At 42.2% G+C, this 25,610-nt stretch overlaps 1 protein-coding gene across 2 annotated transcripts in view; it reads right to left on the reverse strand.

The window, feature by feature from the left end:
• Nucleotides 1-899: 899 nt before the first annotated feature.
• The window catches only part of COL9A1 (collagen type IX alpha 1 chain), an 82,995-nt gene continuing 58,284 nt past the window's right edge, over nt 900-25,610 (reverse strand). Inside the window, exons 23-32 of one of the 2 annotated variants that reach the window (XM_029223942.1) lie at nt 23,292-23,345; nt 22,609-22,680; nt 22,070-22,105; nt 21,347-21,391; nt 19,823-19,855; nt 16,613-16,759; nt 16,342-16,396; nt 14,707-14,895; nt 8,727-8,804; nt 900-1,442 (exon numbers count right to left, since the gene is read on the reverse strand). In XM_029223942.1, the coding sequence (XP_029079775.1) occupies nt 1,246-1,442; nt 8,727-8,804; nt 14,707-14,895; nt 16,342-16,396; nt 16,613-16,759; nt 19,823-19,855; nt 21,347-21,391; nt 22,070-22,105; nt 22,609-22,680; nt 23,292-23,345 (906 nt within the window). In that variant the 3' untranslated portion in view covers nt 900-1,245. The remainder of the gene's footprint in view (nt 1,443-8,726; nt 8,805-14,706; nt 14,896-16,341; nt 16,397-16,612; nt 16,760-19,822; nt 19,856-21,346; nt 21,392-22,069; nt 22,106-22,608; nt 22,681-23,291; nt 23,346-25,610) is intronic. The other variant, XM_029223941.1, reaches the window with a different exon arrangement.

The following is a 25,610-nucleotide window of genomic DNA, read 5'->3' on the forward strand; positions in this document are numbered from 1 at the left end:
AGCGCTTGAGTGGTCAGGCAATACCTATCTTATTGATAAGAATATAGTGCTTCAGCTGAGCTGCCTTTATAAGAAAAACGGCAAAACAAATCATTTTTGCATCCGTGAAGTTCTAAATAGGAGGGCGCTAACGCACCATTGAAGTCAGCGGTTCCACTCCTAGAAACCAAGCAAGGCTAGGCTTAGGGGCCCCGTGAAATCTCTGACATAGCGTGCAAGCAGATTTGCATATCCTTCTGGGGTATGGGTTCATAGTTTTCACTTCATTTCAGAAAGGTCCGTGAAGCCCTCCCCATCTCCCCCCAGTCCCCCACCAAACATATACATACGAAGAACTCTGTCACAAAACGACACCCTCTGGGGAGCAGTAAGGGCGTTTTAATTTCTCTGTAGAATAAATCACTAACATTATAAACATAAGCCTACAGAAATGAGGAAAGTTTTAAGTATCTAAATAATCTCAGTGACTTTTTTTCATTGAACATGACTATAAGAAAACATGGCAAGAGATCAAGAAACCGTATTTATTGCTTCTTTGGTACAACCAGAGACGTTACCTCAAACCTTTAAAATAAATAATCTCATCAATAAAACTTACGAATGGCAGGATATTAAGATTCCTTCTTTGCTTTCACACAGAAGAGCCCAAAATATTCGCGGGTTTGGGATACAGTACAGTGCCACAGAAATTCAAGCTGATGCTGAGAACCCACACGTGCAGCATGGAAACCGCTCCGAGCGGCACAGCATCCCTGGCCCTCCCGGGATTTGGGGGGATTTTGAGCACCAGTTCTATTGACGGTAGTGGGGTTTCTTCATAGCCAGTCTGGTGATCATACAGCTGAAACTATCATCTGGGAACAAGCTCTCAATAAAAAATGAAAATAACTGCCGAAACGGAGGTAAACCAAACAGCTGTTTTTGTTTATTGGCTCAGTGGCCCATGACGTAACACACATGGATAGCACACGGAAGTTCCAGATCCTGGGGACAGGACTACTGTCAGTTCACTTCAAGGGAAGGTTTTATTTGTTAGTTTGATCGATGACCCTGTGGCTCCTCTCCAAGGAAAAGGAAAGAGGATTTATTGAATAGCACCATTGTTCTAAACCTGACGGTCAGGTGGGACTTCTATCAATAGAATAACATTGAAGGTAATGCACCGTCACCTGGGCCCTGGCTTCTGGGGGCGTTTCTCCTCCAAGCCCTTCACCAGGCATGGTTTGTGCAGACAGCCGTGCTGCACTAAGCCTTTGATGGATCTGGACCTTTGCTATTAAATGCCCGCTGCCCAGCCTGTAAGGTGCAGGAGGCTGGCTCGCAGAAACCAGGAGGGCCAGGAGGTCCCGGGGGGCCGGGTACACCAGGGATGCCTGCCACCCCTGGGGGGCCTCGCTCACCATCCCGGCCATTCCTCCCGTAGCTGGCAGGACCTGGGTCACCTGAAACACACAGAAGATGCACGTGTAAGCAGGAGTGCCCTCATGGCTAGAGACACAGAAGGCACTGGACCCTCCACCCTGCCCACTGCCCGGCAGCGTGTACAGAGGCCCTTGACAGACGCTTTTAGAAATGACAGAGGGTGATTGAAGCAGGCAATGATGATGACAATGATATAATAAAACTCCTTCATTGCAGTTGGGTTGCTTCAAAATTAAAAGTGTTAGGAGACCTCACATCTCTCACCCCTATTTCCATCAGAGGAGCTGAACTGCACAGTATGGCAGCCTCTCTACACAGACACCTACCGAGCCTGGGAACGTGGCCGTGTCAAATCGGGGGTGAACCGTAAGTGCCAAACACATCTGGACTTCGATTTTTTAATAATTCATTAATAACTTTGGTACTTATTACACGATGAAATTATAATATTTTGGACACTGGGTTAAATAATTATTAAATCATACTATAAATATACATATTAAATATTATTAAAATGAATTTCACCTGATTCTTTGGACTTTTCTAACGTGGCTGCTAGCAGATTTAAAATTATGCACTCAACTCATGTGGTTCATGTTGGGTTTCTTTGAACAGCACTCCGCTAGCAGCTGCCCTTATTTCTAGCGGGTCCTCAATTTCCGGGCAGGGAGATGTACAGCTCGGTGGTGGGCAGATGCAGACAGGTGGCTGGAAGTTCTCGCTCTGCCATTTATGAGTCAGGTGACATCAGCAAGGCACTCACCTCCCCGTCTCTTCTTCTACAGGACGGATGACGCTTGCCTGATAATAAAGTTCCGAGCCTGAATGCACCCGATAAATGACTATTCGAATGCTACTGATTCACGTCTCTTAGAATACTGTGCAATGCACCCTGCAAAGCTACCGGAAATTCCTCTCATCGGGGGCTTTACCCCAGCCGGAACTACACGGTGTCCTAGGTTTCTTGGGGGCGTCGCTTTCTTTTGTCAAGTCCAGAGGTTGTTCGGTTCACCCACGAACCAGTGAGGCACGGCTCCCGTAACCGAGAGACATTTCTGCTGAGCGGTACACGCAGTGACCACAGGGGCAGGGAGTGTAGGTTGGGATGGGCAGCTCCTGTGTTTAAGCAGTGTCACCAGAACACAGCATGGCCATTAGTTTCCATGTTGCCCCAGCTGCTTTGGCACTACAAGGGCACAGGTGTGGGCGGCAACAGAAGCCACCTGGCCTGCAGACCTCAAAGAATGTGGTCCTTTACCCAAAAAGTTTGCTGACTCCTGATGTAGTAAAGAAACTGCCCTGGATTAAGAAATTCGCCCTCTGTCTTCACGGGAGACCACAGACGTAATGGAAGCTGTAACACATCAGGGTTATGGAGGCAGCAGGAAGGGCTGAGGCATGCGGTGACCTGGAGAGTGGACGCCAGCATGTCCCCGCTGCCATGGCGAACACGGGCCAGGGCTGCCAGACCTCTGGTCATTTCAAGGGCAACTCAGAAGCTGAGTTTTTAAATAAATAGCTTTCCTTTTTTAGCCACTAATTTACTTTTTTAACATGTGTAACGCCAGCCTCCTGCCTAAGACCTAAAACTTCAGGGAGTTTATTTTCTACTACACAAGCAGTATGAAAAAGCAGAAGGAGAACTTTTTTTCAAGTTGAGCTCCCCCATCTTAACACAATCCAGGAGAGGGTGTTTTCAATGACTGAGTTTATTCCAGATTCCTGCTTATCCTCCAAGGAAAGAGTTGATGAAACCGTCCTGTCTCCCCTGGATTTATTCTAAGACAAGCACATGGAGTCCAAGTCTTCCTCTGGCAAACACAGCAAGTTGCCCTTTGGAGCGTTGGGTAAGTCATCACCAGCCCACCAGCATTCCCTTTACCCTGTGCCACTCACTGGCGATCCCACTTTCCTGGTGTGTAAACTGAGAGAGTGAAGGTGAAATCCAGAGTCACACAGTCACGTGGCTAGAAAGCGCCGGAGTTAGAAATGAGGGCCCTGGACCCCTCCTCCATCCTAACTGTGCTTCCACACCTACTGATTTGCTAACTCTGACAAGGTGCATCCATGAGTGCGTGTGTGTGTGTGTGGTTTAATTCATTGAGCCTGAATTGACTGAGAGGCAGAAAGAGACACGATAGCCAAGCATTACTAACGATTCTTCTGCAACTCTATCACAAGTGACTAAAGCTATTTTTCTATTTTTCTGAGGTTTCATCCTGTAAAAATGGCCAGAGGAAAAAAAAAAAAAACAGCCTTCCCATAACAGCTTATGAGTTTCTGGTGAGCCCTGACCTTGGGCATCTACCCTCCAAGGTGCTCTAAGGCTATTATGTGGGAGCCAAATTTGGGGGTGACACCAAGTCATTCAGGAAGTCCAGCAGCTGCATTAGCAAATATTTATAAACCACTTTTCAACTCTTAGGAGGAAGGGAAAGCACGGATCTGAAGCGTTCTCATTCTGCTTTGCCTACCTCACGGGTCTGTAGCTACACTAACTGCCTAACGATTACACAGTTTTCTGAAATTTCAAGGACCTGTAAAATGTTATTGCCAAACCTCTCATGATTTTTTTTTAAAAAAATGAATGTCTGTGCCATTCTCTGAGCTGACAGGAGAGGGCAGTCGTGTTACACTGACAGAGGCGCAACCTGGCTGGAACATTCTTTGGGACCTAATAAATAATACCTGCTACGAAATAAAAGGGGCTGTACATGACAGGCTTTAAAAACAAAACAAAACCTGGAAATAATTTTCAGCATTAAATAGGGAATTTCTTACATTTCTCACCTCGTACCGAGCTAACTTTTGTGGTGTTTGACAAAGCACATATGTTCAAGGATGTGGTGTATAAAGTGGCCTGTTTACATAAGATGCCCACGACCGAATAAAATAGTGGAAACAGGACAGCAGTGGAAATAGAGGAGAGATGACTACTGCTACACATAAGCCTAAAACAGGTGTGCCCCTTGCGCTTGGGGACTTTTTCCACCCAGTATTCACAAGTGAATCTCACCTATCTGCAAATCTTGCACAAGAAACCTGGCATGATGAGCGCAGGTCAGCTCTAACCTCCCGGGCACATTCACACACGACCATCATTTAACTTCCTCCTTCCCCCAGTGCGTTTAGATGCACAAAGAGGAAGTGAAGACCCACTCTCAAATATTTTTTCTTCAAATCCCCAGAGTGCCAAGGAACTAGTCCCCAATGGACCAGGCAGGCAAAAAGATACTGGTGATGAGACAGCCCCATCCAACAACCCACCGAAGGCCTCTGGTAAGAGACGGGAGGTAGGGGCAGGGATGGGGTCTAAGGCCCCAGGGGTCTCGCTCGATGTGGTCCCCACAGCTCCAAGAGAGAGGCAGAAAGGGGATCGTGCCGAAGTCAGATGCCAGGATGGCGAGATAGACTCAGCATACACCCGGACCACCAGTGCATCATTTTGTCCACGACGTGAACCTGGGCGTGTGAACACTGGCCTCTGTCACTTACTACCTGGGAGACCTTTGTCAGGGCCTGTGACCTTTGTAAGTCTGTATTTCTTCAAATACAAAAGGAAGAAAAAATAATAATAATAGTAATGAGCTAAAATTGCAGAATGTTTGCCATAAGCCACGCACTAACCTAAGTGCTTTCCATGTATGAACACATCCACAGACCCTCCTAGATGAGTCCATAGGGCAGATAGGGGTATAACCCCCCAATGTGCAGGGGACAAGCTGAGCACACAGAGGTGGCAGAGCTGAAAAGGAGTGACACAGCAGAACCTACCCCAGGGCAGCCTCGTTCGGAGCCCATCCTTCTTACACACCTGCCCTGCTGGCTTCTGGCTGCAGGTGAGAAGCAAGCTAGACGATTTAGGTCTACGTTTAGACAACAGAGCACTACAGCCAAAGTGACAGTCCATGCCACGGTCATAATAATAACCCGTGGTCCACATTAGGCGATGTACCATCACAAACCCGAAGGGCACATAATACTTAACACTGGACAAGCTGAGAGAAGGAGGGGAGATCGAGAACGAAAACAGTCCAGAAAGAATAAAGCAATCCTGACAACTGATAGATCATGAAGGTATTAGTTAACCTTTTTCCAAGGATATCAGATGTGTTAGCACCAAGAATGACCAAAGGATCTCCTTTCCATTCAGGAGAATTCGCGTCCCAAATCCAACAATCGGGACAACAAAGGGGGTCACAGAATACCCTGTTCTGCAGGCTCCTTCCTTTACATAAGACGTATATTTACCTAGAAGGTTTCGGACAAGTTCCTGGACACAGTCCTGGTGAAGGTCCCCCCGGGTCCTGAAGTCCTCGTAAGGTCATGTTTGTGAGAGACCAGAAATCACATTCCTAACCACATTCCTTGCTCTAGGGGGGAAATGAAAAATGGCCCAGCCTCTCAGTGGATAATGAACGAGTGACATGATTTACTGTGACCCAGCACTTTGCATTTGTGATGTGGAGTTGAAGTAGATTTCACGGAGGGAAGGTCCGAGATGTCAGAGGTGGCACCGGCTGACAGAAGAGTAGCGTCTTCTTACTGAGAGCCAGGGGAGAAGCCACAGGGACTGAACTAGGGTCCACCTCTGACCTTCATCTACCTCAAAACGCAGAAGTGCATTTGTTACGTTAATAATAGTACCAATAGCTAACATTTCTTGAGCACCCACTATAGCCGGAAACTGTCCTAAGCACTCTACGTGGATTGATTTTTCTTTAATTCTCAGAATTAGCCTCTCCGGGAGATGTGATTATTGACTATTATCACTCTTTCATAAGTGAGGAAACAGGCACTGGGCAGTCAAGAACTTGCCCGATGTCATAAAGCTAGTAAGTGAGAGTCAGGATTTGAGCCCAGATGTCTGATTTATGGAACCCACACTCCCAAGAGTCCACTTTCAGAGGGCTCACTTTAGAGGCGGAATGGCCCTAAAAGCTCTTGTTCAGGGACTTGATGGATTTGGGAAACTGTCATCTGAGTACGTTTAGGTGTAGACAAGGGGATGTGAGCTGACCCAAAACCAAAGCCCCAGCTCAGCTGGTGCCTCAAGGAGACTGCTAAATATGGACCCTTTGAGCCTGTGTGGTAAAGCACCGAGGAGACTGCACGCTTCAGAAACCTGGCCTTAATTTTTTCAAGAATAATCTGTAACTCCGATTTTTCACTAAATAATGTCAAATATCCTCTCAATGAAAATGTAACAAAAGCACAGAAAAAGAAAGACCAGATTTCCAAGTGGTACCAGGAAGGGAGGGGCAAGGGCTGGCAAACGGCAGAAAGGAAACGGAAAAGGGCAGGTTTCGGGGTCCTGAACTGGGGAGCCCACGAAGCTTTTTAAGAAATCAGATCTAAGTATTAATTCCAAGACCAGCTGCAACAAATCGAACCATTGTCATAAAGGAAATGCAATGAGGGCCAGGCAGAGATGCCAGAGATGCCTTGCCCTACCTTACCACTCGCAGCACAGATGACAGGTGTGCTAAAAAGCAAACCTGTGGAGCCCCCTGGGGCAGAGCAAGGGCCCCGGAGCACCAGGCAAGCCCGAGGTGAGGCATAACGCGCCCCCTCGTGGCATCCCGGGACACTGCACAAATCCAAGCTGGTCTTTTTCGATCTTCCCATTTTTAAACTCAAAATGGGGTTTATGAACAGATTTTTAAAAAATAAGAGTCACCAGAAATGATCATGTATTTCTGTTAAAGGAAAATCGTGCTAATAGTGCAAGTTGCTGATCCAAGAACTGTTATTTGTCAACCAAATGCGCAAAGGAGAAATTGTCAGTCTCTCCTATAAATACATAGATAACTAAGTAAATGGTACAGACGATATTTTATCAGCTTTCAAACCTCCTATTCCTACCATTGATAAAGGAGACGCGCACTCGGTAAATTCTGTTTTCCTTTTCTCTCTTCTAAATATCCATCAATGAATCCAGACTTTATTGTTTACTAAAAGCTTCTTGTCTGGGTCCCATTGAACTCCAACCAGGTTTTCTGTCCTTTTCCAATCATAAAGGCTTCCTTTTCCAATCACAAAAATTCATCAGTTTGTGAAAACATCTCGACAGCCCGTGAATCGCCGTTTTAGAAAGGCAGTGTTTGAGCTATCTCCAAATGCATTTTTTAAAAATTCTTTTAAATGAGAAAGCCAAACCCAGGAGCAATGCAATGGATAATTAAAAAGCAATGATGCTTCAGGCTGCAATTATAGCCACAATCTGCTATGTAAGCCTCCGGTAGAATTAGAAAATGATCATTTCTTTTGCTAGATTTCCCTCAACGAAGTTTTCCAAATCCACTGTGGGAGTGTGGGGCACCCCCCTGCACAAGCCCCCCTCCCTGGGCTGGTGTCCCCAGAGCTTTGGGGCCCTTCCTGAGCCCTGGCCCAGCAGTGATCAGAGCGTTTGCTGGGAGACTGCAGGCCATTCATGCTCTTCAACTGAACTGGCTTTCGGCCCGCGAGGCTGCTTCTGTGGTTGGACCTGGCAGTCATTCCCAACGTGCAGCAGCCTGGACTCTGGCCACAGAGTAGCCAGTGTGTAAAAAGAACAGACGGCCAGTGAGAGGACCCGGGCTCTCACACAGAGGCCACTTTGTCACCTCGGTCGACCCAGCTGGGATGCGTCCTTGGGCATGACTTTCGTGAGTAGGAATGTTTCAGGTTTATTTATTTGGGGATGTGGGCCTCTGGAGGGTCTGGATGTTTGAAGGAGAAGCTTTTAGAATAAGATGTCAGTTACTCCCCATGCGTCACGAATAGCTGAAGACGTGGACTCGTTTTCCTGCTGCTCTGACTTTTTGGTTTAAAGGAAAAGAAGAGGGAACTCTCAACTGGGCTAGAAGTGGACAGGACCCCATTCATTCAGAATTTTATAACGAGTGCATTGTGGTTGGACCTTGACACTATTTTTTAAAGTACTTATTCAAGAAAGTAATATTTCAGGGAGCGAGACGCAAGAGGGAAGAGATATGGGAACATATGTATAGGTATAACTGATTCACTTTGTTATAAAGCAGAAACTAACACACCATTGTAAAGCAATTATACTCTAATAAAGATGTAAAAAAAAAAAAGAAAGTAATATTTCAAGCCCTGACATGTATTTTCTCTCAAAGAATACAGACGTGATTTACAGACTATTTAACTCCTCATTAAAGTTGGTTCTGAAAGATCCACGCCAGCCGTCACTGCACATCACATGATAAACAGAGGTAAACAAAGAGCAGTTCTTTAAAATGTGATCCAATTCAGACCACCCACTGGCTGCCAAGTTCCCACCTCATCCTGTTTATTCTTACCTGGGAGACCTGAAGTCCCGGGCAAACCTTTGGGACCTCTTCCTGGGGGGCCACGATCACCTCTTTCCCCCATGTCACCTGCGTTTCATTAGAGAAATGTTATTTTTCTATATGTCTATAAAAATAAAGTTCCATATTTTTAAACTTAAAGCAAAGCCTACATTCAGAAACCAAAAAGTAGGAAGTTGCCACAGTGTAGGTCGTAGTAAGTATGTAGCAAGGCAAAAATCAAGTTAATTATATTGAGATCTAAGAGGGAAAAAAATCAAATGATCATATCTGTAGATGCTGGAAAGATATTTGACAATTAAACATGCATCCCTGATACAACAGTCAATAAAATAAGACTCAGACTATTTCCTTAACATGATAGAGTATATCTATCTCAGCACTGAAGCTGGCATAATGCTTAACGAGAAACACAGAGCAGCTTCATTATAGTCAGAACATTACAAAGATGCCCACTTTATCATTATTATTTATTATTTGGTTTGAGCCATCCCTAGTTTCAGATGATATGACTGCTTATCTTAAACCCTAGAAAATCAACTCAAAATCTACTAAAAGCAATAAAAGAATTCAGTAAAGTAGCAAGGTACGAAATACATGGAAATCAATCATTTTCATGTATACAAACAACAATCAGTGATAAGATGTAGTGAACAAAGATCCCACTTGTAATAGCAACTAAATGATCAAATAACTAGGAAAATAAGTTTAATCAGAAATATGCAGATCCAACATGAAAACAGATCCCATTTGTAACAGCAACTAACTTACTAAATAACTAGGAATAAGTTTAATCAGAAATATGCAAATCCAACATGAAAAAAAATTGAACAGAAGATTGAAAACGATCTAAATATCCATTAAAGGGTTAAATACACTATGGTACTTCCACAGAGCAGAATACTATGCACAGGTGAAGAAGAACCAGAAAGGTCTTTGAAATGATCCCCAAGATATTGTTAAGTGAAAAAAGCAAGGCCCAGATCACTTACTAATGGACAGCATGATTTGTTGTTAAAAGGATGTAGGGAAAATAAATATATTCATAGATCCTTTATAGCATCACTGGTAAGGGTATGTAGGAAACTAATAATAGAGATTCCCTAATGAGAAGGATAAAGGAAACCAGACAGATGGGAGACAGGGGTGGGAGAGACACTCTTCACTAAATATCTTTTTAGACATTTTAATTTCTTGAACAATGTAAATTTAGTATCACCAAAAATAAATTAATGAAGTTTCAAAATTTAAAGTGTGTTGTCATCAGTGCCTCCATTTCACTTCTCATTATTTATAGGGAATGTACTTTGGATTGCAACCAACCATGTGTGTTTGCAAGACAGTTGATTGAATTCGGGGATTCGGCAGCCACAGAACAAAGTTACATGAATTATCCTGGCCCTGCAGAGACCAAACTTAGAAACTTGGCCTCATTAACAAGATGACCTAATACCTTAGTTAACTGGTCCTAAATGACGTGTGCCGCTTCTGGTACAAGACCAGTCCTACTATCCCATTGGTACAGTAGTATATTATTATTTCACTACATTGTTACAAGATGCAATAGCATTTTGCCACAAATTCTATACATAATCACTTTTTCCAAATATTTGCCCAACCTCATTGACTATCGACAGGTTTGTTACAATTTAAAAAACAAAGTCACAAGTGCACAACAAAAATAGGAAGAATATCTATACAACCATCTGTGCATTTGTCAAATAGTCAAAAATCTCAAATTGTGACATGAATGTTTAAAAGTTACCATACTTTAACTTTAGCTGTGAATGTCCTTGTGTGAACATTTTTATGGTGAATCAACTACATTTTGAAATCAATTTAAATTTTATAGATACTGTGAAAGGATGTACAGCTCAGCTTGAACTCATACATAAACTAGCTGTTTCTTACACTCATCGTCAGTATGGCCTTACTGTATTAGGAAGATATGACAATTAGCATTTTTAAAACTAACAGCTTAAGCTCTCTTGTTAACTTAGCAATTTAAATGTGTCACCTCGTAATTTTTGAGGCTGGCAGTGAGAATGTGCCACATTTTCTGAAGACACGGGATGAAGATTATAAATTAAAATGCAACTTTCACAGCGATAGTGACAGTTAAGCGCGCTCTAGCGTGAAGCCGCACCAACTTCAAAATGTTGTTTGCAAGGAATAAGACCGCGGTCTCTTTAAAAGGACTATTTTATATATCAATATATGTTACCAAACGTATAGGAAAAGACGGAAATAAAGGGCGAAGTGATGTGAAATTTCCGGAGAGATATGAAAACTCTTAAGGAAAACAATGGTAATTCTAGAACTGAAAAGTACAAGACCTGAAAGTAAAAATTCATTGGATGGGATTGCCTGCATATTTGGATACTGCAGAATAAAGGGAATACAGACAGCATGGTGACAGTAATAAACAGCATTTTATGATACATAGAATAACATTTTCTCCAAATTAAAAAAAAGACCTCTGTCTTAACTTTGAAACTGGTTTTTGGTGATCAGTCATGGGAAAACACATTTTCGACGAGCCCCGGGACAGAGCCACACTGCAACCTGCAGCGGCCGTCGTGTGTCAGCTCTGCTACCCCCAGGGTTAATCTACTTCTTCAAACACTGGTCACGTCTTCCTTCAAGACATAGGAAGCCTGGCTCAGGGAACTAAAGTCCACCTTTGTTAGCCTATTGTCAGAAAAGACATATAAAAAGCTTGTAAAATAAGCTTTGGATAAGGTATGAAGAGAATAAGCAGTTTGATTCAAAACAGAGTTGGGGAAACTAGAGAAGTTCTCATTGCTCCAAAATTGCTCTCAATTTCATCTGTTTGGAAGCTATAATTGATGCTCTACCTCCAGGTGAGCAGATTAATAACGGAAAAGGTGAGTCTCAGATATGCCCGGTGTACTTTCCCCAGCCTTCGTTAACACAGGGACACGTCTGCTTGACCCACACTAGAAGACCTAAAAATACACACAGCCTTCCTCAAAGGGAATTAAAATAAACAAACCATGAACATTTACAAAGAGTATTTATGACGTGAAAGACTGACTTAATTCTAAGTAAAGTGGACCCAGGGCCAGTCAGGTGCCTTTCGCGTTTCTGCTCAAGCATCACATGAAATGAACACACAGCTCTAATGTGTTTGTGTAAAAGTGTGCAAAACATGTCGGTGAAAACCAAAAAATACACAGACATGATGGAAGCTTTCAGTACGGTCTGAGGCTTTTTTCTACTAGCTCCTGTTAAAAATGTTCCACTGTTGTTTTTCAAAGTAACTTTTTAGGAAGAAAACAGTGATTTGATTAAGACATAGCCTGAACTGTTAAAAGCTTTAGTAAAACTTATTTGTTTTAATAAAACTTATCTACATAGGAATTTCTCTGGAAAAAGACCCTCAGAGCAACTCTATGGCAAACCAAGACTTCCACCATCCCTTCTTTGTTAAGCATGAAAACAAAAAAGCAACAGGTGACAATGAAACACGTCTCTTCTCCGATTGGTGGAACAGTTGAGTTTCAAATGGTGATGTGTTTATTCTCAAGGAAAATTTGTTTTACTACCTTTGGGTAGTAGCACACTATGTGTTTTCTACTAAGTAGGGCTGCTAATGTATGTGGTGGACAAGAAAGGTCAAGTCCAATTACCTAAAACCATACATCTCCAAATGTATGACAGCAGCAACTGAAATAGAAAATCTGATTATTCCTTTCTGCCCACACCCCAAGTCTTAAGAAGTAGAACTCAGAGGAGATGCTGCTTTAAAGGAACCCAATGCCAAGAAAGGTATGGAGGAGGGCGGGGTGAGAAAGCTCTTTAGAAAAAAGAAAAGAACTATCTCACTTCTAGATTATAGGCTATGTCATAAACACCACAGAAAAAATAGGAGGAAGCCCCTTATAACATCGAACTCTGCTTGATGAATGAACTTAGTGCCAGAGACATTTCTCAGGTTCCAAATATAGGAATATATTTTTCTTCCCTTCAAAATAAGGTTCACTGCGGGAGTCAACCCAGCGCAACCCAGACACAATTCCACACTGTGATTCCCAGCTTCCCAGAAAGTGTCCAGATCATGTCACCTTTGTTTCCAGAGCTTCTCAGCCCTGATTGCTTGTTCAGATAACCTGGGGAATATTTTCAAAGCCTGGGGCCTAGACCAAGTCAATCAAAATCTCTGGGCACGGGACCCAGACGTGAGCAGTGTTTAAAGCTCCTTGGGTCAGTCCCATGTGGAGCCCAGGCTGGAGAAGGCAGCCCTCAGCAGGCTCTCCTGGTGGAGCAAGTACACAGACATTTTCCTGTCTTAGGAAATAAGATGGGACTTCAGGAGCGGGCTCTTACTAACTCAAAGTCAAGATCAGCCCCAAATATGGAGACTTCCTTTTGGCCGGAGAAAACAGGGCTGTGATCCTCTTAGCCCTACAAGGTGGTCCTTCCCTGGGAAGGCGGGACCTTGCCTGTAGGGTAAGGACCACCCTACACTTGTGCATTTCCACTGCGGGCCCCTCTCCAGAGTTGCTGACTCAGGGGGTCTCTGGTGATGTTGGTGCTGCAGGGACCACTCTTTCGGAACCGTTGTACTTCAGTTCACTTCAGTGAACTCACCAAGGCAGAGAAGTTATCCGTGGGCTGGGGCACAACAGGGCGAGCTCAGCCAGCAGTCCGCCCACAGCATGGAGTTCCCTAGAATGGTTTACGGAGCGAACGGGGCCCGACCACAGGGAGAGCACCTCCGCTATGTATTCCTGAGTGCAAGCTCAAAGCAGGACCAAGATGAATGAATGGCTAAGGGGTTCTTTCAGAGAAGAGGTCCAGATCTCTTTAAGGTGAACTCGGAGCTCTCTCCATATGATTTTGTCCAGCCTCCAAAAACATGGAAATCGTGTCAGATTTACAGGAGGCCCCAATTAGGGCTCTTTTTTTTTTTTTTTTTTTTAACACGCAGCTCTGCACATGCCAAAAAAACAAAAAACGTAATTAACAACACTGTTCCAGCTGAGAGTGTCGTGAACCAAACACATCAGGCATTCATCTACAGATCCCGAAAGGCATCTTGTTTGACCTCTGACCGTTAGCACCATAATATTTATCCCTAACTGGAGCACCACTGCCTAAAAAACAAAAGTCCCTCTCTTGTTCTTGATGCCACATTTTTCTGAAGTTCCCCAGAGAGCTGTCAGTCACTTATCATGGTGCAGAAACTCTGCACTTTTAGTCCCTTCTGTCGATTATCCCAGGCCCACCAGCCCCCATGCTGACATACTCACCTCATCTAGCAAACACCATCAGAGGCAGCCAGTTCTTCTGCAAATCCTGCAGAATACCTAACACACTCACAATCCTGCTGGCCTACAAAATACTGGTTTCCAGGGCTTAACTTGCTTTAAATAAAAGGAGAAGAAACAAACTCCCTCACACCCTCTCACATGTTAAATAAGGAATAAAGTTGTACCTCAGAGCCGGAAAAAAAAAAAAAAAAAAAACAGCAAAACTGATATCCAACGTCACTCTTTAAAAGAAGAGGGAGGCGGCTTTGATGCATGCTGTGATTTTTCTGATGTCCTGCTAACAAATTTTGTTACTTGAAGTAACAGATAACATTCAAGGGCCAGTTGCCATCTTAGAAGAGTTCTACAATGATATTAAGGTCTCAAAAAAAAAAACTTTAAAGATCCTTTACCAGATCCTGTAAAGTTTACCTTGAACTATGAGTAAAGCAGTGTAACTGTAAAAGATTGGTACCAAAAGTCAAGGGACCTTAATTCCAGTATTGGGTCTACTGTCGTCACACACCAAGGCCAAGAAAATATCAAACGATAGTTTTCTAATCTTTACCATCACCACAGTAAAAGAGAACAATCCATCTTCTTGTCTCCTAGATACCTGGCACTTTAGGACAAGTGAATCCATCTGAAAAAAAGCCAGTGTGTGTTCCTGGTTCCACGTGGACAAAATGCCTTACCTTTCGCTCCCCTCAAACCAAGAGCCCCGGGGGGGCCTTTCATGCCCGGGAGGCCTCGAAGTCCCATCTGGCCTGGGAAACCGTTCTCTCCCGGGGGGCCTGGGGGACCAGGGGGGCCAGGCCGTCCGGGGAGGCCCGAGGCTCCGGAGTCCGGACGCTTGAGACTTGCAGCCATCTCAGCAAAATGCTCTAAAAGATAATAAACAAAACAGTCCAGGTGAGTCAGAAATATGAAAGTGATTCGAACGAAAAAAGAACTATTTCAAGTGCCTTTTTTCTAAATGTGTCACCAGAGCTTCAAAACTGCTGGTGAGGCCTGAATAAAGCTGGGTCATTGTCCACGGGCTTTCTGCCAGGAGGTTTCACTGGTGCTGCTTTGTTCAGCCCTCCCTGGATGGACCCTGCTGCTCTGAGACGAGGGGATAAAAGACCTTAAACTTCAGGGCTGAGCGGTGTCCAAAGAGATGAGTGTGTCACCTGAACCTGGCTGGTTACCTGAAAACCCGGGACGAAAAGAAAGTGAGCTTCTCAACACAGGAAGAAGTGGACACCCAGAAGCTTCTCAAATGCAAGGACATTGTCCAGAATTAGTACTGAGATACCGTTTGAGACCTAGGCTCACGTTTTTAGTTTGAAGATATTAAGTAATATGAAATACCCTGAGGATTCATGACTTTCTATTAATTCTCCTTCTCAAAAGTTTTTTCACGCTTGGAAGAGACACCAGACATTAAAGAAAGCCTGCTTCTTAGAAATGGTCACTGCCTGTCTTAAAAACTCATAACTGTGTAGGCTCTTTCAGGAAGCATTAAATAGATTAAGAAACATCCACTAAAACCATGGAGAACAAAACATTTTCCCATTAAAATAGGGGAAATATTTTTGTGTGATTTTTTTTTTTAATTTAGGGTGTGAAGGAGAAAATGAATTGGAAACACATTTCTCAACAAGATTTTTAAATTGTTCAAATGCAGGTATCCTAAGTTGGCCTTACTTAAGTGAGAGTTAACATAAAGTCATAATTTTCTCAACACTTAATGTTTAAACTGGAAATATCCTTTCAAGATAAGATGTCTGCGATATTGGTTTTCAAATATAGAGGGGACCATTTCATTCTGAAAAACTCTATGATTCTACTAGATAAATTATACTATCTCCTGAACACACAAAAGATGAGTGTTTCTTCGTGATAGAATTGGTTCCAACCAGAATCGAATAAAAAATAGCAATCACCATAGGCTTCTTATGGGCAGAAGTCTGCCAGTTACTTCTCATATAATCTATAGAGAGAGCCTAGGTCAGTGCCAGGTACACACCAAGTGGTAGGATATTAAGAGGGGAAAGAGCCTGAGAATTTGTGTTCCAAAGGGGGGAAAAAAGGTGTCTGTATCTGTGTGTGTGTGTGTGTGTGTGTGTGTGTGTGTGTGTGTGTGCATGCTTTCTTGTAAATTAACCACATTGGCAAAAAAAAAAAAAAAAAAAATCCTGGCGAGCCCAGAAAGGTACTATTTTTCCTTGAGGCTCTAAGCTATTGCACATGGCGACAAATTGTACAGAACAGACGTGAAATTACTAGTATTCAAAATCCCCCGCCTTTAAAGCACACAAAACGTCAAGCGGCCATGATTTATTTACCTCGAATGACTCGCATGCAAACCTGCTTAATGTGCTGATCGGTGGGGGCTCTGCCCTGGGACAGAAAAGACAAAAGCCAGTTTGTACACGGAACCACAAAGAGGACATTGTTCAATGGTAAACCGACAGGCTGGGCAAGGAAACAGGTGGCTGGAACCAGAAGAGCTGGCCCCATGCTGCTGAGGAGCTGAGGTCTGGCCCTACCCCCGCGCTCCCTCCCTCCTGGGATGGAGTCTCCAAAGGGAAACCCCAGGGGCTGCCCAGCACTCACGGGAGGGCCCTGGATCCCAGGCAGGCCGGTGGCGCCCTGTTCTCCCTGCACGCCTCGCGGGCCAGGGGGTCCTTGTGGTCCTTCCACCCCAGGAAGCCCCCGGCTTCCTTCCGGTCCCCTCAAGCCAGGCTCCCCGGGGCTACCTGCCTGGAACACAGGGGCGCACTGTTAGTCCAGGCTAGACACAAGGAATGCGTCTGCTTCATGTTAATACAAGCGCTGCAGTGAAATTGTGGGTTTACTTACGTTCTGTCTCCCAAGCCGTGTTTGCTCAGAGCTTACAAAGCCTCAAGGTAAACACACGTAATGCCACACAGCAGCTCTCCAATCTCTTAGAATTCCAGTTCAAGTAAACGTTTTAAAGATCTTTCTTTGGGGTATAGTTATTATTTCAAAATATTAATGGGAAGAATATATTTTAAAACCACATTCTTCACACTTTAAGTCACTTCTAAGAGCAGGTTAATTTTTAATAAAACGTGTTAACTTTTTCTGGCCACAGAAAGGCCACTGAGTTCACAAGACATGTCACCTTCTATATCACCAATATAGAAAGCATAAAATAAAGATATTTCCAAGAACATAAGTTATTTAGCCTTTATAACATTCTTTGGAGAGTTTGAAGAAGCCAGATGTATCCAGGAATTATAAAATACTAACATAAAACTAAATCAATGCATTTAAAATGCCAGAACAAGAAAAGTGAGTCCATAGTTTATCTAAGTATTGAGGAAGTTAAAAATCTAAACATTAAAGATGTTAAAAATAAACCAATTATTTCCTTGGCACGAAAGCATATACCAATTAAATTTTTCTTCTGAAAGCAGACCACTAAAAGTATCTTTAAAGTCCTCGTCTACAAAAACTGCTTTAAAGAGAGACTAAATTAATTCACTTTTTCTTAAACTACCTCTGGTGGAATTTGTGGCAAAGTAGTTTCAGTGGACTGCTGTTTTCAGAATAAAAACGGGAAGATAAATGCACAGGAGACATTGAGGGAACACCACTGCTCGAGATCTGAATGTTCATAAAGCAGCTCAATCCTGCTTCTTTTTCATATGCAACATTTATCTAGGGAAAGCCAACTTGTTCAAAAAGCTCAAATGTTTTAAACTGAAGAAATAAAGGTGATGAAGCAAGGCTTTCACTAGACACATCTAAAGAAAGTTCACGGAGTGTGCTTTATACACAAAAAAATTGATATTCATCTTAGTCAACCTGTCAAAATTGCCTCTATGAAGAAATTATGGCTTAAAAGATTTCCAGAGTCAGGGTCAAGGGGGAAAGCTAAGCACGTGTTATGGAACAAAGGTTGGGGAACTGTCGGGTGACGGGTATGCAAGACCATAGCAACTTCTAAAAAAAACCCGGAGGAGAAGCCAAAATGAATTCAGAATGCGCTAAACAGCTGGTGGAAGAAAAAGGAGGCCAAATCAGAATGTATTACCTTGCTGGCAACATCTGAAATTTTGCTAGAACAAGGAGCAGGGCATTTTTGATGAAGAGATCAAGGGCCAACATGACCAGGACGTCACAAGGGCCCTGGGTCTTTGGGAAAGAATTCCTCACTTGAGGAGGGATACGCTGATGTAGAAACCAGCGTGCAGACCTCACCCGCTTACCAGCTTTGTCTTGCTGAAATCACTGAGAAATGGAAAAGCTTTTCTGTTAGTAACTCTGTCCCCTGATTCTGGGACGGTGCACTTCAATTTCATCTGTATTACTTGGGTAATGTCAGGAAAGACAGGGGTAGGAAGGGAGGTGATGGATCAAGAGCTAATTCCTAGTATTATATCCAAATTTAAATGAAATTAACTCATTTTCACACCTGCATTGTCCATCCACTTTTTTCTTTTATAACTTGAATTCTCACCTTTGAACATTACTGATTATTTCTAGACAGTGAAGGAGGATTTCCATTACCAAATTCTATCAAGGTTTACTCTTTACATTGTTCTCAATCCTAAACGACTTCTGTCAAAGATTCTTAGGCATAAAGATGTTATTTGAAGCTTGAGACTGTCACATGGTGTTTAAAGGCAGTATGTAAACAGGTAAGATAATATAATGTAACAATTTCCATCTCAGTGCTGTGTGAAGAGCCCAGGGCAGGGCACTGTAACCAAGGCTGGATGGGTCCTCCCGGAGAAAGCTGAGCTGAGGATGGGGTTAAAGCTCAGGTAGGAGGTGCTATTCTAAGGAAAGAGAAAGAGTGTCCAGGACTAGAAGAAGCCCACGAGGCATTAAACAGCATGTGCCAAGCAAAAAGAACCACAGACAGACGACGTTCCAGAGAGGTCGGAGATGAGGCTGGTGAGGCTCATCGAAGGCTTTGTATACATTTGCTAAGAGTCTGAATTATTCTATAAAATGTTATTCTTAAAGGGTTTTAAGCAGAGGAGGAATAGATAGTGGGCTTTATCTTTTCATCTAGATGACATTGGCTGTCACAAGGATAACACATTGGACCAGGACAGAGAGAAGTCAGGGGCGGGGATTCCAGAAACAAGAAGACTTGGAGATTCATGGAAACTGGTGATAGATGCACTTGAGATTGAAGTCTGAGCTTCCTCCTTTCTGCTTGTATTATCTTAAATTTCTTATTTTATTAGATGTGCGTTCCTTTCAAATTAGCAAGCCATTCTAGATTTGCTATTAATTGGTTCTATAATTCTGAATACATCTAATCTCTAAGGACATCAGTTTCATTTCTGTAAAATGATAAATTGAATGAGATGGTTATTTTCTCGCTCTAATAATTATCTGTATTTTCTTAGGTATCGTGCCTACATCTTACTTCCCCAACGAGAACACACAGAAGATTAAGAAAATTGCTGAAATATTTGCAATGCTATGACTGACAACGAAATTCACTTATGTTCTTGTCACTGCAAAGCACAGGTCGGTTCTTATAAAATAAACCATTTGTGGAAGAAATTACGACGTATATTCAGTGAGCCACTTTAATGTGAAAAAAGAACCCTTCCTTTAGAGTGATTAGGTCAAAAGGCAGTTCCATTTACACTGTTGTGAGGTTTTTTCTTTGGACTAATCCACTACTTAGAGAATAAATGTAGGTGTTAATTTCCCTAAAGGTAAATCCTTTTAGAATTGAATTTTCTAGAATGCTTTCATAAAGCTGAGCATTGCATTTTCTATAGCTTTATTCATATTTTTATTTTTTATACCGTTACTGTTCATTATACTTACAGATCCCTTTGGGCCAGGTAATCCTATGTCTCCCTAAATCAATAAAACAAAATTACATTAGAACAATGTTTACTAAGAACTCTAAAAAGCTTATCATGCTGCCAAACTCAATAGAAAACCATGAACAGAACCATGACACTACAGAAAAAAATTAGATTCACAATTTGGATTCTGGTCCCCTCCCGGCCTTTGGCTAACTTGTCTGTTAAATAATAGGGTTGAATCACAGCTCCCCAAGGCTGCATTCAGATTTAAAATGCTAGGTGTGGAGAACTGAAATGTGCAAGTCAAAAGACATTAAGCTAGCATGCTGTTATAAAACATAATAGACATTTAAACCAGATGACTTCATTTCTGAAACTCTAACAATATTTTTAAACTCATCCCCAAAAGTCTATCAAACCAAATATGCATGCTCTTATGCTTAAAAAAAAAACCTTGACTATCTCCCACCACTAGTTCTAGGTATGAATTCAGCTCATCTTAGCACGTCAGTGCATGTCCACTACAAAACAGGACGACTTAAAACATCCCCTTAAGGACCTCCCTGGAGGTCCAGTGGTTAAGACTCCACGCTTCCAACACAGGGGGCACGGGTTCGATCCCTCGTAGGGGAGCTAAGATCCCACAAGCTGCACAGTGCGGCCAAAAATTAATAAACAAAAATTTAAAAATAAATAAATTAAGAAATAAAACATCCTCTTAGCTTATAAAATGAACACTTTCAACAGAAAATAAAATTGAAATCCCCCTTTTTCTAATTTACTTAATAGTTAGGAAGCTTTGCCTCATTCAGATGTTAACTGAAATCCTAAAACTCTGAATAAAACACTATCAGCATTTTCTCCTGTACTAAAAGCTCTCTGAAACCGTTTTCTGAGAATTCTGTCACGCACACACCCCCCAAAGGACCAATCATAAGTTTCCACACGAGGTCCTGTTACATTGTGTCATAACCATAAAGGATGCGCCAGCAGACCTAGCAGTGCTGTGGAGGTGATGACTTGCTCTCCTCCCCGCCTTCCTGGAGATTTAGCAGAAGGCTCCCCTGGACCTGGAATCACTTCTCTGGAGGGTCTTAGACTCCAAAAGGCCGTGGAGAATACCCGCAGTCAAACTCGGGAGCCTCAACTCTCTAACTACAATAATCTATAATACAAACTATAATAAAGCTTTAATTTTGTTTCCGTGATGGGCACTATTCATAGACTTGTCTACAGCCACATAAGAATCACCTTGAATGTCTACATTGAAAACCACAAGAAAACATGCCCTCCGTAAGGAACGCTTTGTCCTCCCAACACTTAAGGCCACGTCTATCGATGTTGCCGTGTTTCCCCTCCACTTTACTTGATCTTGGGTGCGATTCTCGGGGGTTGTTTTTTAGCTTATGTAAGAAACATATTACCTTTAAAGAAGTCAGCAAGGATAGCAAGGTCAGAGAAAAGAAAAAGTACGTATGCTTCTAATACAGTCCAAAATCAGTGAGTCTCCATCAATAACCGGAAAAAAAAAGGGTCTTACCAGTTCACCCCTTTCTCCCAGTTCTCCCTCTTCACCAGAGGCACCCTAAAAGTTAAAAGTCACATTTTTTAAGTTCTTAGTTCCTTGGCTCAATTTTAACCAGTCAGCATTGAGAAGTATTCAAAAGTCCCTGCAGTGCCCCCAAGATCATGCAGAAATATGAAATGATCTCAGTGGTTTTCCTATCTAGCTGTCAGGGGCTTGTCCAACCCAGAAAACAGCCCAGAGAAAAGCCAGAAGGTGAAGTTGAGTTTCTGCTAAAGGTAAAGATTAATGACTATAGTCAGCAATTTTATAATTAGGTAATACTTAAAAAGGGTTCTTAGAGTTGAGAAAAAAACAAACAAACAAACAAAAAAACACCAGGGCAAGGACTAACTCTAATTCACATGCATTGTTTATTTGCTAAGGTCTTGGTAAAGAAAAAACAAAACATTATGATGCGGCTATGGAAGGCCTCATCAGACTGGAGTAAACCAATCTGTTGCGTAAGAGAGACAGGGCCATTCTTTTCAAAGGAAGGACAATGTGTATTCTTGAAGGCAGAGCCGTCATTCGCTCCGGCTTATTAAAATGGTAGATAAGGCTACAGACCAAATTAAACCCTGCGTTTCACTCACTATGAAGTACATTGAGCCTCCACATTTTACCCACACCGCAGGTCAGCCAGTGCCCCCTGCTGGTAAGGCACATTAAGTGCTGCATTTCACGCATGGCACCTACCTGTTCACCCTTTGGACCAGGTTCACCAACTACGCCCTGTAATGAATAAGATATACTTTTTCAGTGTTTTGAGGTTTTTAACTATATAATTTCAAACGAACCAACTCCCCTTACTGGGCTGGTGAATAGGAACAAGTATGAATAATCCCTATCACCTCACCACCTAGCAAGAGTCAGGTCAGACCTGGAGAAACTGACAGTTGTCCAAAAAAAGTCACTGGCAACCTGAAGTGCCCTCTAATCACATCCATGTAAAATGTAACTAGTAGGACTGGAAGTTTAGAACTAAATAGGATGTGTGATTACAGCTGAAATTTTTACTTTACTCAGCTTTTATTTTTCCCTTCTGATAAATTACTATATTAATAGATTTTTTTTTTGTTTCTTAATCTCAACTCTCAGTAATTTATCTTTCTTGATAGCTCTCTATGGTAATTTCTAGAAAAATTCTCCATTGGGCCAAAAGCGACCTTGGTTTCTCAACATAGTAGAAATCACCCTTCCAAATAAGGAACTTTCTGGACAGCTAGGTATCTTACCCTGTCACCTTTCATTCCAGGAAGTCCAGGGGGGCCAGGCAAGCCGGGGAAGCCAGGTCTGCCTAGAGAACCCTGAAAGGCAAACACAGAGTCCCCAGAACCACTGCTACCGCAACTTTGAAAGCACATAAGCCAGACACAACCTTGGGTGTGTGGACTCCTGTCTAGAATAAATGTGCTGTGTTGGTTTAACTCTGCTTCTCAAATTTGTCACTCTCCCAACTCCCAGGAGAAGAGACCCAGTCCCCCCCCCCCCGGACTCCATCCCACCTCTGAGGTCCCCAGTGCCAGGGCTAGCACCCCTTCCCAACAGTGGGCTCTTTGAGCTGAGTCCCCGCCTCACTGGCTGTGTAAACAAGCAAGGCTGGAGAAGTAAAAGGGCGGCATTCACGCACTCGCTCTCCAAGTCCAAGAACAACCAGGAGCCAAATGTAGCACTTTGTATCTCTCCCAGTTTTCGAATAAATGCTACAAGCCACACTGATTAAAATACCCTTTAAGGGTCTCCTAGATTTAATTTGAAATTCCTCATTTACATTTTCACACATTCACATAGGAATAGAAGTCAAGTAAGGATGATGCAATTACCCTTTGTAAATTATTTTTCTCTCCTTGCTTCTTTTAAAAGACTTATTGTGTTTTGTATGAAGCAAATAAACTGCGGGACCAGAATTATTACTTACCAGTTTACCTGGTAGTCCTGGGGGTCCTACTGGTCCTTCTTCACCTCTACTGCCCTAGAAACACACAAACATGATGGTCAACCAGACAGTCTGCCGAAATGCAAATGTTTAATCACTATTTCAATGAAGTAACATGCTACCTAGGTTTTTGTTTAAATATAAAGGTCACCAAAGTATTCTCCCCATCTTCAACTGAAGGCAGAGACCTTTATATTAAATGCCTGCAGCCTCGTCAGTGTCCATCCTGAGTTCTAACAGTCCTAACGCTGTTCGTTGTGAATACAGACTGTTCCATGGACATCATACCTGATACATCTACAAGAAATGGCAATTAGGAGTTTTCAGCATCTACTTCACCATCCAAATTAGATTATGGTGATTTGTGTACATGATTTACCCTCTCATTTAGACTACATATTCTTGAGGTATAGGTATAGTAAAATTTTGAATTCCACATAAATGTGTAAAACACAGAGTAAATTTCAGGTCTACAGTACATTTTAAAGCAGCATCTGGCAAGTGATCTTGAACCTCGAAAGAGTGAAAAAGACACAGGACAGAGATGTTCGCCCTCAAATTACTACTGTAACTTCAAAAAGACATAAATAGTAGAAATGTATAAAGTTTCTGAAAAAGTCTTTGTTCTACTCATTCTAAACATGTCTTAAAAGATTAAATAGACTTTGGAAAGTACAATTTATAATGTAGATGCACCAAAAGCAACACTCTCATTTCATTTTGTGAGCCAATATCAATTTATTTGAAACTCGAAGCCCTTTGAGAAAAGGAAACACCACGAACTCTTCAATTTCTTTCTCTGAGAACTTCATACACTTTTATGCAGTCTGACAGAAGCTTGTTTCATTTCTAACTCAAGTTCAACTAAGCTGAACACTGAGGTTGCTGGATAAATAATCACATTTCCTGGATGGTGTACACAAAATGAAGGCAGTCTTTTGAGTTTGTTTTTCTTTAAAATGACATGACAACTTCATATTAATGTTTAATATTTATAAGTGCTTCTGATAAGATTATCCTGATCTGACCCATATGTTATTCATTCATCTATAAAAAGAACAAAATGTCAAGATCTATAAACCTTCTGCATTTTCAGTTGCTCTAGAGGACTGAGAATTGTATGCCAAATTACAAGTTTCTAGCTATAATTTCATATGACTTACAGGTGATTTAAACAAAATACTCTTAAATGCTTTTCAAAAACTTTTATATGAAGGTTCTGTCTAATGCATGAGTTTGAATAATACATTGGTAGGCAACCCTTGTGAGCAGCTTGGAAGCCAGAAGCAGTACCCCATGTGGACAGATGTTAGAAGGATATATTGATAAGTCAGGTGAAAACCAGCCCTTATGATAGATTCTTCTGTGTGTCTCTACACATAAAGATGGGGTTTCACTCCATTAATATGACCCAGTACTTCCAAGTTCAAGATAGATTTTCTTCAGTACATCTGCTCTGCTGGCATTTTCAAATTATTTCTGAACTGCATCCTGATTGAGATCCTAAATGTCATTGAGATAAAATGACTTTAATTCACAGAACGATTAACAGTCATTGGTGGGAAACATAATTAATCGTGTCAGAAAGGGAAAGGAAAGTTCTCGACACAACCTCAAGCATTCATGTCTAAATAAATGAACCATTATTCCGTCTTATCCAAAACAAAGATGATTAACATACTCTTTTCCTCTTCCACAAACCAAAAGGCTAAATGAAAATAAAGGACTCTATAACCTTTCATTTACTTTTGGAGAGATTAATTATCTTTTCAGTCAAAGACAAAGATTTTCTCTGCTGGAATCTTATTTTCTCTGTCTTTCATGCGCTCTCATTATTCAGTTCAGAAGTCTTTTCCAAGCCCCGGCAGCCCTTGGTAATACCTACGAACGGCTCAGAACCCAGTCTACGCAGCCTGCTCTGCTGACCTATAGCCATGACAGGGCAACACACGTAGGACCGGGGGAGGGATGGGTGAAATTACGGGCATTCACTTTTCTGTCCCTGCACAAATAGACAACATGTGGGTCCTCATTTTCATTTCACGTCTAGCTTATAAATCCTTGGCTATTCTGAACTTAGGTATTTCTATAGAAATCATCCCACTGTGCGAAAAGGTAATGTTTATTTTCACAAGGACCAAACAGCTACCAAAAAAAAAAAAAGGGGGGGCAAGATTTTCTCATGGCCATTCTTATGATTTCTATGTGTTCTAAAAACATGCATATTCTTCCTCTAAGTTCTTTAATTTCACCTGTAACTAAGATGAACGTGAGAAATTGAGATATAAATAGTAATCTCTA

The sequence above is a fragment of the Monodon monoceros genome, unplaced genomic scaffold, assembly GCF_005190385.1.
Source record: "Monodon monoceros isolate NGI ecotype Baffin Bay Population unplaced genomic scaffold, NGI_Narwhal_1 Super_Scaffold_15, whole genome shotgun sequence".
Classification (NCBI taxonomy): domain Eukaryota; kingdom Metazoa; phylum Chordata; class Mammalia; order Artiodactyla; family Monodontidae; genus Monodon; species Monodon monoceros.